The sequence below is a fragment of the Lepidochelys kempii genome, chromosome 12 (genome assembly GCF_965140285.1).
Source record: "Lepidochelys kempii isolate rLepKem1 chromosome 12, rLepKem1.hap1, whole genome shotgun sequence".
Lineage (NCBI taxonomy): Eukaryota > Metazoa > Chordata > Testudines > Cheloniidae > Lepidochelys > Lepidochelys kempii.
This window is the reverse complement of record NC_136391.1, coordinates 39,601,278-39,616,216: the sequence shown is the minus strand read 5'-3', so window position 1 is coordinate 39,616,216 and position 14,939 is coordinate 39,601,278. Positions and strand designations below refer to the sequence as shown.

Here is a 14,939-nt window from a genome sequence, read left to right as displayed (position 1 = left end):
GGCCCATTCCATGCTGCAATCTACATCTCTGGGGAAGTGTCTCTGTTTGGTGAAGGTGGTTTTTAAGCATTGTAAGTTGTGTATCTCGGACTTTCTCCTGGGAGCATATTCTGTGGTATCTGAGGGTTGGCTGGAGATAACCGATTTCTTGGTGTGTTTGGGGTGGCTACTGGATCTGCAAAGGTTTGTGTGGTGACCGGTTGTCTCTAGGGTTCCAACACTGGAGCTGACCAGGGTGCCCTGGAAGTTGGTGGGGGTGCGGGAGGGGGAGTTTGATGGATGGGTGCTGATTGTTGAAGTTGTGGTGGAAAGGGTGGAAGGCAGGTGAGCTCTGGCTAAGGCTTCTGGCTCCTGGCATATGGCTCTGGTTCCTCTGGCAGGGGGAGAGGTGATTTGCTGTTAATTTGCACAAGGCACCTCTCAGGTTGGTTTCTCCTTTTCTAAAGGGCAGCAGAGACCGAGGCTGTGATCCGCTCGCACTTCAACAATAAGAGGAGTCTCCCAGAGCTTCCCCTCCACTAACTGCACAGCCCCAACCCCCCTGAGCCCCCCAGCCCGCAGTCTCCTCCTTGCGCAAGGCAGCCCCAAATACAGCAGCGGGCGCGCACTCTCCTGGCAGAGCCCCGCCAGCCCTGTCTCTTTTCCGACCGGGCAGGGGCCACCCCAGGCAGGAAGGACGCCACAGGGTGGGTGCTGGGTGCCCCCCAGCGCTGCGGAGTGTCGCGGGCTGCCCGGCGCTAAGAGGAGCAAGCGTGGTACCGGCGCTAGGTGGTGCTGGCTCCCCGGCTGAGCGCGGCGGCTGCCCGGGGACGGGCAGGGAGTGGGACCCGCTGGCGCAGGCCGGGGAGGCCACAGCAAAGCGCAAGTTGGACGCAAAGCGCCTTGTGGCCGCAGCTTGCACACGTGCTGCGGGGATGGGGTCGGGATCCGAGGCCAGCCAGGACCCCCGGAGCCAGGCCCGCGGCAAGGAGGGCTGCGCCTCGGGAGGGCGAGAGCGAGCAGCCTGCCCCTGCCCCGCCCCGGGCGGCAGAGCTGCCAGCGGGCCGGACCCACACGTGGGGGGAGCCCCTTGCTCCGGGCTCGTGGGCACTACGAGCAGAAGCCGGGCCCGGGGGGCAGCTGTCGCTTCCCCATGAGCCCTCCGCGCCAGGACAGCGGGGCCTCCCGCCCGCGCAGCGCCTCCCCCGGGCAGGCTGTGAGCCCGGCCGGCCCGGCCCAGCCCAGCCCAGCCCATGGGGGCTGAAGGGAAGCGGCCCGGGGCTGGGCAGGGAGGAGACCGCGCCTATAAAGACCCGTGGGAGAGCAGCCGGGCCCAGCCCGCCGAGCTCGGCCCCCGGATAAATCCACCTTCTTCCTTCCCCCGCATCAGACTTTCCACTGGAGCGCCGGGGCCAGGCTGCTCGGGTTACACACGAGCCTGCGCGGGGCAGCGCGGGAAGGGGGCTCCGCGATGCCGCGCTGTTCCGCCCCCCGCAGCTGGGAGCGGGCTCGGAGCGGGCCCCGCTGATCTGCCCGGAGCGGAGTTCCCGCAGGAGCGGGGCCAGCCCGCCGCGCCCGGGCCCGAGACTTTCCCCGCGGGAGCTGCCCGGCACCAAGGGACGATTGCGCGCGGAGCCCGCCGGGGCTTGCCCAGCGCCATGCGCTGCGGGCGGCCCCTGGGCTCAGCCTGACCGCGGGGCTGGCTGCGGGCACCCACGGGGAGTCTGGGCTCTTTCTGCCCCCCACCCCCGCCGAAGTCGCGGGGCGGGATGGAGCCGCGGGCGCTGTGTGGGGCGCTGTACTGGCTGCTGCTGCCTCTCTCGCTCCTGGCCGGTGAGTAAGGAACTGCCCCCCTCCCTCCCGGTTTGTCAGAGCCCGCTGGGGGGGCCCGCTGGGGGTCCAGGCGAGGCCGGGTGGGTCGGGAGTTCCCTCGGGAGGCTCGCGTAGTGGAGAGCCTAGGGAAAGTCCGAGCCCCCTGCTGCCAGGAGAGGGCTGCTTGCCGCGCGCGGAGGCTGGATTTGGGGGGGTTGGATGTGTGATGGTGCGGTGCGGTTGTTTGTTTTTTAAGACGTGGCTGGCGACCCTTCCAGCCCCCGTGTATGTCGCGCTGGGACGGGAGGAATCGCCAGCGTAGCGTGGAGAAACTTTGTGTCCGCTCCGGGCTCTTGGGCTTCCCCCGTCCCTTTGCAGAGCGGAGAGCTACGCGTTCCGCGCGGCCGGCGGGCGATCCCGCGTGGGAAGCGCGCTGCGACTCACCAGCACGCGTGGGGGAGCGAGCTCGAGAAGGAGACCGGACTGGGGCAGAGCCCCCTGGGCACTCGACCTGTAGGATGAACTGGCCAGTCACTGCACGCAGCACGTGTTCTGCCAGGGCTGGGTCCGCTCTCTGAGCAGCGCGGGCATGTCCATGGGGGGAACGGAGGAGCAGGAGAGAAACAGGGGGCAAGGCCGACCCATGGGGGGAAGGAGGGGGGGTGTCACTCTATATAAAAACCACAGATCAGTCTCAGCTTTTCTTTTCCCCACCCACCAGTCCCTGAATTGCTTAATTTTGACGCTAAGTACATCCCCAGCAGCAAGAAGAAAAGGAGGACTCGTGGCACCTTAGAGACTAACCAATTTATTTGAGCATGAGCTTTCCTGAGCTACAGCTCACTTCATGGGATGCATAAAGTGGAAAGTACAGTGGGGAGATTTTATATATACATACAGACCATGAAAAAATATCATTTGGCAAGGAAGATGATGTCTGTCTGTATCTGTACAAGTTCTTTCATGAAGTGGATCGATTTCCACTCCATACAGCTAAATGCAGTGCCTTGCATAAGGACAGGTTTAATGTCCCTGCCCATAGGGGCACCACCTACCCATATGGGGCACCACCTCTCCAGCTTTCCTCTTCATTTCAACCATCTTTCTTCCTGCCAGATGAGACCTTAAGAAAAGATCCCCCCCGCCCCATCCCCACCCTTCTGGCTGCACCCCCACCCTTCTAGTTGGAAGGCACTGGGCAGGAACCCAGTCATGTTCCTGTCTTAGCCTGAAGGGCCCTTGTTTAGTGACCCGAGGTGCTCCCAGGGGTGAGAGGTTAGCATAGATCAGTGGTTCTCAGCCAAGGGTCCGTGTACCCACCCGGGGGTATGCAGAGAGTCTTCCAGCAGATTCATTGACTCATCGAGATATTTGCCTGGTTTTACAACAGTCTACATAAAATGCACTAGTGGAGTCAGTACTAACTAAAATTTCATGCAGTGACTTGTATACACTGCTCTAGATGCTATACGCTGAAATGTGAGTACGTTTATATTCCAATTGATTTAGCTTCTAATTATGTGGTAAAAGTCAGCAATTTTTCAGTAACCGTGTTCTATGACCTTTTTGTATTTTTGTGTCTGATTCTGCAAGCAAGCAGTTTTTAAGTGAGGTGAAAGTTGGGGTGCACAAGACAACTCTGATTCCTGAAAGGGGTACAGTAGTCTGGAAAAGTTGAGAGCCACTGGCATAGAGGATGGAACATGGGTGTCCACATGGCAGTGCTGGCTAGGTTGTGTGTATTTATATTCCTATGTATGGTCTCTCTAAAGCTGCCTACCGGGCACCTATGTACTATGGCAATCAGTGGCATGCAAACACTCACAATAGTATATCATCTTTTGAAGAGTAACTGGCTTGTCTATCACCACTGGTGTGCATGGCACATTCAAGACATGTAAGAAACCATGGTCCCTACCCTGAACAGCATGTCTGAAGAACAAATTTGTATCAAAGCCCTGAATGCTTAGTGTGGGATGAAATCAGGTGTCATACTTTCCAAGATGCTTTGTGTTCATGGCCCGGGTGAACCTGGCTTTCTGCTCTTAGGCACCTGTGGAACTCATTGCCAGGGGATGTTGTGGAGGCCAAAAATGTAACTGGGTTCAGAAAAGAATCCGATAAGTTCATGGAGGACAGGTCCAGCAGTGGCCATTAACCAAGATGATCAGGGACACAACCTCATGCTCTGGGTGTCCCCAAAGCTCTGACTGCCAGATGCTGGGACTGGATGACAGGGGATGGATCACTTGATAATTGACCTGTTCACTCCCTCTGATGCATCTGGTTCTGGCCAGTGCTGGAAGACAGGATACTGGGCTAGATGAACCATTGGTCTGATCCACTGTGGCCGTTCTTATGTTCTGTTGTCCCAAGACACAGGGTTAGGGGGTAGAAAAACAAGCAACTTCTGCCTAGTGCTGCTGGGGGAGTAGCTCTTTTAAATTTTCCCCAGGCAGTAGGGAAATGCATCAAATCAGTGCAGGCCAGCTATTACTAAACATTCGCTTTGCTTGGTTTGCCTTTAGCTAGGTGAATGGGACCACACGTGTTAACAGGACCTTGTCAAGAGGGTTAGGTTTGTAAAAGGAGTCTGCTGTGGTCCCATGGATGGAGTACAGGACTGGGAGTCAGACCTGGCTCCTGAGTCCGTCCTGGAACCACTGTGAGAACTCAGCCTCTGGGCCTCCGATTCCTTAACTATTGAGTGGGGACAGTGATGCTTGTCTGTGAAGTGTTCTGAGAGCGGCGGGGGTAAAGACTAGTGTTTTATTGGAGTTTTATTAGACTAGTGTTTTATTCGTTACCCATCAGATAGCACTGTGCAAGAGGAGTGGAAATGTCTCAGAACAAACAAGCAGCGTATGTGGTAGAATGTCCGCTTCACAAAGCAGTAGTGGTGCAAGAGCCAGGGCCACGCTGTCCTCAGATGAGGGCAACCCAGCTGGGGAAGGAACTTCCGGAGATTAGAATCAAGCAACTGAGCACTCTTGAAAATGCTGCAAATCCTTCCTCTTTGATAAAGCTTTTCTTTAGTAGAATGATCTATTCCACATCAGCCACCCCTCAGCGTAACCTCCCTCTTCTCCTCCCAGCATAACTCGGAAACAGAGAATATCCAGAGATAATAAAGTCCCTAATGTTCTTCATGTGTCATCAATCTATCGTAAGGGGAAGGCACTCGGCTACTATGCTGGTGAGTGGCAGTACAAAACCCTAAGACAGGTGGTTTTAATCATATCAGGTGGTAGTAACAGGTGTTTGTTGGTTTTTTTGAAGTGAGTGTCATTTTTGCAGGAGTTGTTATTCAGAATGATAAAACAGTGAGTGCTACCAAGGCGTGAGTATGTGAAGTAGGAAAAAGTTGTGATGTTGGAGTCTAACTTCTTACTCTTCCTCCCCGGCCTCTGTCTGAAGTCTCTGCATGCATCAAGTCAGCGAGTATTTCAGAAATATTTAAAAAGCAAACTTCTGGTCATCCCTGAGCTGTTTCTGTTAATCCAGAGTTTACTTTTGCAATCTAATTTCCAGAAACTTGTGAGAGAGGGACTGACTGGCGTATAGTGACGCAGGTGGCTGTTAGAAAATCTCGGCAGCGTTTCCAGGAGCTGTGCTAATAGCCTTCAGGGTGCAGTTTTGACTAATTTTGGCTTTTCCCCCTAATCCATTCACTCAGCCCAGAGAAAGTCTCAATCTGTTAATAAGACATTCTGGGTAATTTGTATGCTTGGGGAAAACCCACCTAGGCTGTAGCAACTGGTTTTCAGAGAGGTCAAATCAATGATAAAAGGCTGCTCTCAGACTGTTTTAAGCAATGCACCACCAGCCTGAGCAGTCATTTGGCTAGTAGTCTGGAAAATATCAGTGTCCTGAGACTTAAAAAACAGAATAAACCTTTTCGATCTGTACTACTCTGTGAAGTACGTTAGTTGACAGTGGACTGTCCGTTTCCCTTTAAACAGACACTAATGAAAAGCCCTGTTGGGTCATCCAGCCCATTGCTCTGCAAATGAAGGATTGCACTCAACAGCTTCCTTGTGTTTTGTCTGGCCAAGTTTAGAGAGAGGCCCAAGCTATGGTGCTTCCACCATTTCCCCAGGGAGATGAGCCACAGCCAAAGACCTCCTCAGATTCTAGTTAGAAACTGGGGGGAGAGGGAAGGGGAGGGAAGGCGGCGTGTGGCTTTCCAACCCAAATTCTGTGGCAAACTGCTGCTTGGAGGGGAAAAGAGAGCGGTTGAGGGGGAAATCTGCCGCTGTGAAAAGCTATAGTGTGACTCTTCTCCAGTAGGTCAAAATTGCTTGACTGCTTCTGCCATCAGCAATGCCACCTCCTCCGATTAATAAACTGAAACTGTTTTGCCATGAGCTGTCAGGCTGCATTTGGGATCACAGCAGGTCAGGATGTGATTTACAGGGATTCGGGTGGCAAAGTGGGCTTTCTTGGCGGTTAGAGAAAATCTGACTAGCTCTTTAGCTGCCCTTTTTACTTTGGGTGGCAGAGGCGTTTTAAAAAGTTGCTGACTTCCTATTTGTTCTAGTCTGTGTGTGTCTCTCAAGCAGTGACTCACAGTGACAGAGTGTGCAGGATGTGAGAAGATAATTATAACTCTGCCTGCAAACACCACTACGACAGTGTGCCCATCTGTCTGTTACAAACCCACTTTTCTGGGTGTTAACCACAGCCGCAGGAAGTTGATGTGGAGCATTTCAGGCTGGGAGCAAGGATTTGTTTCCCAAATTTGCTTCATGTTGGTTTGGGCATCTTGGAGACACACATGGTTATAAAATATACAGGGGCATATCCTCACCTGGTGTAAATTGGTGTGGCACTGTTGACTTCTGGTGAGGCCTACTGTCATTTACACCAGTTGAGGTTTTGGCTGGTTAAGTGTGTGTTCACAATGGATATAATCTCTTTCTAAAAGAGACTTCCTCTGCGTGTCCCTGTAGTAGAACAGCAGCTGAGATTTGGACTGAAAGTACATTTTTTGCTGTTCGGTGAGTTTTGACAGCGCCGCGAACCTTGTCAGTTTCACTTTCTGCCTTGGCCTACTGCTGGCAGCATTTACATTCACAGCACTACAGGCAAATGTTTAAAGCCGCAAACCCGGTGTTCTTCGAAATCCTGTAAAATTGCATGACTTCCCCCTGCACGTTAGGTTCTGTAGTTGTTTCTTTGTACTGTACTAGGAACTGAGTTAAGTAGCCACTGTCCCTTTTAGTTAGAAGACTCCTGGGTGTGCTCAAAACTATTTTTCCGAAGTGGAACGTTCAGGTGACCAGCTCCCAGTATGATGTGGGGAAGAATATTGTGAAACACCTGCCGAGTTATTTCCTTCTGAAAAGGGCTATTGCGCACTTCTGTGGTCCTGCGCCCCACTGTGCCTGAGCACTTCGCAAACGTCACTCTGTGAGCTTGGGCAGAACTGTGCATTCTATGGATGGGGAAACTGAGGCACAGAGCAGGGACATCACTTATCCAAATTCACACAGTGAGTCAGTGAAAGAACCATCAATAAAACCAGATGGCCTTACTCCCTTCCTTCCAAAATCCAGAACATAACCCAAGTCCTGCAGCTTCTTTCTGTACAACATCTCTAAAACATAACCCACTCTTCCTCCCCATCCCAGCTGCTTCTCCCTGCCCTAGTCTTCGCCTGTCTTGACCCCGTAATCATCACCTCTCAGGTCTTCGATATTCCTCTCTCCAGTCCATCCATCCGTGGCTGAATCCTCTCCCCTGCCTGTAGTGTCACTTTGCTGCCTCCCTTTTGGGGTGCATGTGAAATGAAAGCCCCATGTTGTCTTTCCAGGCTCCCCATGACACTGCTCATGTTTCTACCCTGGTTTTATTAGGGGTCTCATCCCCATCTCTGTCGTTGCTGCCAGCCTCCGTTCCCCTTCAGTCTCTTCTCACTATTGTCTCTGCTGCCAACAACCTTCCCAAATCTTGTCCTCTTCCTCCCCCACCTCACTTCAGCTACTCCTGAAGCCCCTCTCTGGAAGCACCACATGCGAAAAGAAGCAGGCATCTTCACTGCCAGCCCAGAGTACGTGGCTTAGCTCCAGGCACTGGTCCAGGGCCATAACCTCAGTACTGCTCCTCAAGAACTCCGTGCGCATGTAGCCTGCCCAGACCTTGCCTCGCCTCCTAGTCCCTTTGCTCGGATGCCTCAGTCCCTTCCTCCTCCTGCCCTTTGCCTGTAGACTGTTCCTCTTCTCAGCAGCTTTGGGCAGGGAACTTGTGTATGTGGGAAACACCTGGCCCATTTACAGTGCTACCAGGCTACCCCCTCGGGGGCTGCTTCCTCAGAGCTATTTCCCTCCCTGGTCCCACCCAGCTGTCTCCATTGTGCCAGAGGTTCTCCGGTTGGTCATAGGCAGTAATTGTGAATGGAAGCTCCTAGGCGCACACCCCGCTCCCAGGGCAAGGCTTGGCATGGCTGGGGCCTGTGGCCGGGGCAGGCGTGTGCATTCGGACCTGATCTCATGCCCGCAACAGGGAAGACGGACGTGTGGGGATCAGTGTGCCGTGGGTTAAAGCTCTTTGTAGACCAGGCCGTGTGTAGCGTTAGCGGGTGTTCGCTGGTGGAGGTTCCTTGTCTGTACTAGAGTTCTGTTTAACATCATAACTTTAAAGTGATGGAAATAGAACTGCACAGCCCGGAGTACCGGGACCCGAGCAGGCTCCTGACCGTGAGGAACTGGCGCGGAAACTGCCCTCTGTCCACACCAGGATGGCACTAAGACTGGGATAAGGACCCCGCGCCGATGTGACCTGCTCTTGAGAGGCCTCATTTCCCTGGGTTTCAGCCTCTCTCAAGTGTTCTGTGTAATAAGGAGTCCCCCTAACCCCACCTGTTTAATACTGTAACGATAGGGAGTATGTTGAGGGGTTTCTCTCCTGGACAAGCCCAGGCGTTGGGTGCTGGCTGCTGTTCCCCAGCCTCCCTATTTTAGCTTTTATGTTTTTTCCTCCTGAAATAAAGGCTCCACGAAGTCGGCTCCAGCCGATGACTCCGCTGCCGCTTGTCTGGGAGAGTGGGCTGCACGGCCGTCCCTCCTGTGGCTGGGCCCTGGGTTAAATAGAAGAGAAGTAAACCAGCATCAGTGGCTGCGTCTTACGGGCAGGGCCTCAAAAGAAAAATAACTGGTGCTTCCAGCAAAGTGCTGGTCTGCACTGTGTGTGTGTGTGTGTGTGTGTGTGCGCGGTCCCGGTCTGCACTGTGTGTGTGTGTGTGTGCGGTCCCGGTCTGCACGGTGTGTGTGCGTGGTCCCGGTCTGCACGGTGTGTGTGCGCACGGTCCCGGTCTGCACGGGGTGTGTGCGCACGGTCCCGGTCTGCACGGGGTGTGTGCGCACGGTCCCGGTCTGCACTCTGTGTGTGTGTGCGGTCCCGGTCTGCACTGTGTGTGTGTGTGTGTGCGTGGTCCCGGTCTGCACGGGGTGTGTGCGCACGGTCCCGGTCTGCACTGTGTGTGTGTGTGTGTGCGCGGTCCCGGTCTGCACGGGGAGTGTGTGTGTGTGTGTGTGCGTGTGTGTGCGGTCCCGGTCTGCACGGGGTGTGTGGGTGTGTGCGCGGTCCCGGTCTGCACGGGGTGTGTGTGTGTGTGGTCCCGGTCTGCACGGGGTGTGTGTGCGCGTGTGTGTGCGGTCCCAGTCTGCACGGTGTGTGTGTGCGTGTGTGTGTGCGGTCCCGGTCTGCACGGGGTGTGTGTGTGTGTGCGTGTGTGCGGTCCCGGTCTGCACGGGGTGTGTGTGTGTGTGCGCGGTCCCGGTCTGCACGGTGTGTGTGTGTGTGTGTGTGTTGGTGTGTGCGCGCGGTCCCGGTTTGCACTGTGTGTGTGTGTGCGTGGTCCCGGTCTGCACGGTGTGTGTGTGCGTGTGTGTGTGCGGTCCCGGTCTGCACGGGGTGTGTGTGTGTGTGTGTGTGCGGTCCCGGTCTGCACGGGGTGTGTGTGTGTGTGCGTGTGTGTGCGGTCCCAGTCTGCACGGTGTGTGTGTGTGTGTGTGTGTGCGGTCCCGGTCTGCACGGGGTGTGTGTGTGTGTGCGTGTGTGTGCGGTCCCAGTCTGCACGGTGTGTGTGTGCGTGTGTGTGTGCGGTCCCGGTCTGCACGGGGTGTGTGTGTGTGCGTGTGTGCGGTCCCGGTCTGCACGGGGTGTGTGGGTGTGTGTGTGTGTGTGTGCGGTCCCGGTCTGCACGGGGTGTGTGGGTGTGTGTGTGTGTGTGTGCGGTCCCGGTCTGCACGGGGTGTGTGTGTGTGTGCGTGTGTGTGCGGTCCCAGTCTGCACGGTGTGTGTGTGCGTGTGTGTGTGCGGTCCCGGTCTGCACGGGGTGTGTGTGTGTGCGTGTGTGTGCGGTCCCAGTCTGCACGGTGTGTGTGTGTGTGTGTGTGTGTGCGGTCCCGGTCTGCACGGGGTGTGTGGGTGTGTGTGTGTGTGTGTGCGGTCCCGGTCTGCACGGGGTGTGTGGGTGTGTGTGTGTGTGTGCGCGGTCCCGGTCTGCACGGGGTGTGTGTGTGTGTGTGTGTGCGCGGTCCCGGTCTGCACGGGGTGTGTGTGTGTGCGTGTGTGTGCGGTCCCGGTCTGCACGGGGTGTGTGTGTGTGTGTGTGTGTGCGGTCCCGGTCTGCACGGGGTGTGTGGGTGTGTGTGTGTGCCGTCCCGGTCTGCACTGTGTGTGTGTGCGCGGTCCCGGTCTGCACGGTGTGTGTGTGTGTGTGCGTGTGCCGTCCCGGTCTGCACTGTGTGTGTGTGCGCGGTCCCGGTCTGCACGGGGTGTGTGTGTGTGTGCGTGTGCGCGGTCCCAGTCTGCACTGTGTGTGTGTGTGTGTGGTCCCGGTCTGCACGGGGTGTGTGTGCGCGTGTGTGTGCGGTCCCAGTCTGCACGGTGTGTGTGTGCGTGTGTGTGTGCGGTCCCGGTCTGCACGGGGTGTGTGGGTGTGTGTGTGTGTGTGTGCGGTCCCGGTCTGCACGGGGTGTGTGGGTGTGTGTGTGTGTGTGCGCGGTCCCGGTCTGCACGGGGTGTGTGGGTGTGTGTGTGTGTGTGCGCGGTCCCGGTCTGCACTGTGTGTGTGTGTGTGTGGTCCCGGTCTGCACGGGGTGTGTGTGCGCGTGTGTGTGCGGTCCCAGTCTGCACGGTGTGTGTGTGCGTGTGTGTGTGTGCGGTCCCGGTCTGCACGGGGTGTGTGGGTGTGTGTGTGTGTGTGTGCGGTCCCGGTCTGCACGGGGTGTGTGTGTGTGTGCGTGTGTGCGGTCCCGGTCTGCACGGGGTGTGTGTGTGTGTGCGTGTGTGCGGTCCCGGTCTGCACGGGGTGTGTGTGTGCGTGGTCCCGGTCTGCACGGGGTGGTGTGTGTGTGTGCGCGGTCCCGGTCTGCACGGTGTGTGTGTGTGTGTGTGTGTTGGTGTGTGCGCGCGGTCCCGGTTTGCACTGTGTGTGTGTGTGCGTGGTCCCGGTCTGCACGGTGTGTGTGTGCGTGTGTGTGTGCGGTCCCGGTCTGCACGGGGTGTGTGTGTGCGATCCCAGTCTGCACTGTGTGTGTGTGTGTGCGTGTGTGTGCGGTCCCGGTCTGCACGGTGTGTGTGTGCGTGTGTGTGTGCGGTCCCGGTCTGCACGGGGTGTGTGTGTGCGATCCCAGTCTGCACTGTGTGTGTGTGTGTGCGCGGTCCCGGTCTGCACTGTGTGTGTGTGTGTGCGTGTGTGTGCGGTCCCGGTCTGCACGGGGTGTGTGCGTGTGTGTGCGGTCCCGGTCTGCACGGTGTGTGTGCGTGTGTGTGCGGTCCCGGTCTGCACGGGGTGTGTGTGTGTGTGTGTGTGTGCGGTCCCGGTCTGCACGGGGTGTGTGGGTGTGTGTGTGTGCGCGGTCCCGGTCTGCACGGGGTGTGTGGGTGTGTGTGTGTGTGTGTGCGCGGTCCCGGTCTGCACGGGGTGTGTGGGTGTGTGTGTGTGTGTGTGCGGTCCCGGTCTGCACGGGGTGTGTGGGTGTGTGCGGTCCCGGTCTGCACGGGGTGTGTGTGTGTGTGTGTGTGTGTGCGGTCCCGGTCTGCACGGGGTGTGTGGGTGTGTGGGTGTGTGCGGTCCCGGTCTGCACGGGGTGTGTGGGTGTGTGTGTGTGTGCGGTCCCGGTCTGCACGGGGTGTGTGGGTGTGTGTGTGTGTGCGGTCCCGGTCTGCACGGGGTGTGTGGGTGTGTGTGTGTGTGCGGTCCCGGTCTGCACGGGGTGTGTGGGTGTGTGTGTGTGTGTGTGCGCGGTCCCGGTCTGCACGGGGTGTGTGGGTGTGTGTGTGTGTGTGTGCGGTCCCGGTCTGCACGGGGTGTGTGGGTGTGTGCGGTCCCGGTCTGCACGGGGTGTGTGTGTGTGTGTGTGTGTGTGGTCCCGGTCTGCACGGGGTGTGTGTGTGTGTGTGTGTGTGTGTGCGGTCCCGGTCTGCACGGGGTGTGTGCGTGTGTGTGCGGTCCCGGTCTGCACGGGGTGTGTGCGTGTGTGTGCGGTCCCGGTCTGCACGGGGTGTGTGCGTGTGTGTGCGGTCCCGGTCTGCACGGGGTGTGTGTGTGTGTGTGTGTGTGTGTGTGCGGTCCCGGTCTGCACGGGGTGTGTGTGTGTGTGTGTGTGTGTGTGCGCGGTCCCGGTCTGCACGGGGTGTGTGTGTGTGTGTGCGCGGTCCCGGTCTGCACGGGGTGTGTGGGTGTGTGTGTGTGTGTGTGCGGTCCCGGTCTGCACGGGGTGTGTGGGTGTGTGTGTGTGTGTGTGCGCGGTCCCGGTCTGCACGGGGTGTGTGGGTGTGTGTGTGTGTGTGTGCGGTCCCGGTCTGCACGGGGTGTGTGGGGGTGTGTGCGGTCCCGGTCTGCACGGGGTGTGTGGGTGTGGGTGTGGGGTGGCCGTCTGCACAGTGGGCGGTGGGCGGTGTGGGGGGGGTGTATAGCACATGGGCATGTACAAATATGTCCTGTGTGCAGGGTCCTAAACCAGCACAAATTTCCCCGCTCTGGGCCTTGCTTAAGGGCATATGCATGAGCCCACTTGTAGGCCCTCAGCCTTGCACCCTGCACCGCCCTCTCACTAACCCTATCTCTGTGCAACATCTCCCCCCACCCCCAACCGCTTGCAACACTTGCTTCAGTCCTGCCCTGCCCCTCCAGTTTTTGGTTTCACTTTGTTCCCCTCCCACCTCTTCCCAGCCCCTGCTGTCCAGTCCATCCTCCACCCCCCACCCCCCGCCAGTCGCATTGTTTGGCAGCTGCTATACAAACCTGCCTAGGATCAGCCTTGTGAAAAAGCTGCCGTGTAAACAGATTCCAGGGTGGAATGTAAGCGCACCCTGCTGCCATGCTGTGTGGGCCAGTCTCCTCTTCCTTTGGCCTGCTTTCCTCATCGCTGCCTTGGCTTGCAATCCTGGCTGGGGTTTCGAACTGGTCCGGAGCGCTGTGGGGACTGGGAGAGCCGGAGCCGCTCTCAGCCCCGCTCTAGGACTGTACACACGCGTGCTGTTTAGCACTCTGCTCCCGTCAGACACGGCGCGATCAAACGCCGCACGCGTCCGAGGGCTGCCGTGGTAATCGCTTGTAGGGCAATGAGCCGGCTCTGCACGTGTTCGGTCCCCTGCATGGCTCTCTGACTGAGCCCTCTGCAATGTCATTAGGGTATTAGAGATCCAACTTAGACCAGGGGGCCTCTGTATACAGTCACCTGGCTGTATCCTGGCTCTCTTGGGTGGTTAAAACCACGGAAGCATTGATCTCTTTTGCGGGGGAGGGAAGGGGGCTGTTCCACTGATTAATTTACATTGTTTATTTCCAAACGGTCCATGCTGCTGACTGTGTGTCCCAGCCTGCAGGGGAAGTGTGACCCGGGGAGGGCAGCTGCACTGTGTTCAGTTTGCAAGTTTATTCTGTGGCGTGTGGTGGGGTGGGGAGGTTGTTTAAACAACGGGTGTTTAACTTCACTGCAGTGGCGTAAACTGTTGAGACCTGGACAGCGAATGGAAAATATGATGGCAGCTCAGGGAATGTAGCTGTTGGGGGTGGGGAGAACTGGGCAGTAGGTCGAAAGCAGGAATCGGGTAGCTTGTTATCTAGCGTGGGCCTTACCTCTCCACGGGCAGTGTCCAGAAAGGAGTCTAGGCTGGTGACTGCAGCCCTGCTATTCTTGGCCATTGTAAAATGCCCCTGTTGGGATCTGAAGTTTGAGTGAGACTTGCAGATAAGTAACCATTGTTTAGCACTCTGCTTTAATGACACCCCCTGGGAACTTGGCTACGGAAGCTGAAGCAGAGAGAGTGACTTGCCCCCAGGCCACAGCAGGGTTGGTGTCAGCGCTGGGATTAGAACCGAGTTCTTGGTTCCCACTCCTGTCTTCAGCCCATGCCTCTCTCTTGAGTCTTTGTATCTTTCTCCTCTCACTGAGCCCAGTGTTTTGGGTGATGATAAGCTTCTCTCAGCTCAGGAGCGGGCTAGCCTATGGTCTGGGAAGCTTATGCAAAGGGCAATGGAACTCCCATAAATCTCTGAGAATGTTGAGCCGGCCAGTGTGAGTGAATATGGTCCTGCCAGGCCGGGGCAGAAATGCCAAGGTGCAAGAGGAGAGAGATCCAACGTCTGGAACACTTTCCTTTCCAGTCCTTCCAGGGTCTCAGACCCTGAAACCCCAGGGTGCAGGTAATGCTCTGAGATGGTATGGGGCTGTGCAGGCCAGCTGGGCCCCGACACCTACACAATAGAGCTCTGCTCTGGTGGGATCAATGGGGCTGTTTTGGGATTGCAGGGGCTGTTACAAAGAGTTGCGGGTTCACACCCAGGACAGCAGCTGCTTCAGCCCTTCACTGTGAAGCTGCATTCTCAGGGTTCCTCTGCCATTCAGCCCTGCTCAGCCTGGTAGCTGGGTGGGCACAGCAGGGACTGAGATGGCAGCTGCCCTGTACCACACACAGGTCCCACTGAGTTTTCTGCCTGCCTGTGAAAATTGAAGTTTGCAGGCAGATTCCAGCCCCCCAGGTTGGCGCAGACCATGTTGCTCCCAGCACCATCTCCCCTCCGAAGGGGGATCATTTGCGCTTAGCGCAGACTGTTGCCATTCCCCGTGCCTGGCCCCGGTGAGCCCAGACTTCCCAGCCAAGCATGCTCCTTGGGCTTATCCCTGAAAAGCACC

At 57.2% G+C, this 14,939-nt stretch overlaps 1 protein-coding gene across 5 annotated transcripts in view; it reads left to right on the top strand.

Annotated features, from left to right (window-relative positions):
- Positions 1-641: 641 nt before the first annotated feature.
- The window catches only part of PIEZO1 (piezo type mechanosensitive ion channel component 1 (Er blood group)), a 114,277-nt gene continuing 99,979 nt past the window's right edge, over positions 642-14,939 (top strand). For 3 of the 5 annotated variants that reach the window (XM_073308187.2, XM_073308189.2, XM_073308186.2), the window contains exon 1: positions 645-1,812. In XM_073308187.2, coding sequence (XP_073164288.2) covers positions 1,749-1,812 — 64 coding nt within the window. In that variant the 5' untranslated portion in view covers positions 645-1,748. Of the gene's footprint in view, positions 1,813-14,939 lie in introns of all 5 variants that reach the window. The other 2 variants (XM_073308191.2, XM_073308188.2) reach the window with 2 other exon arrangements.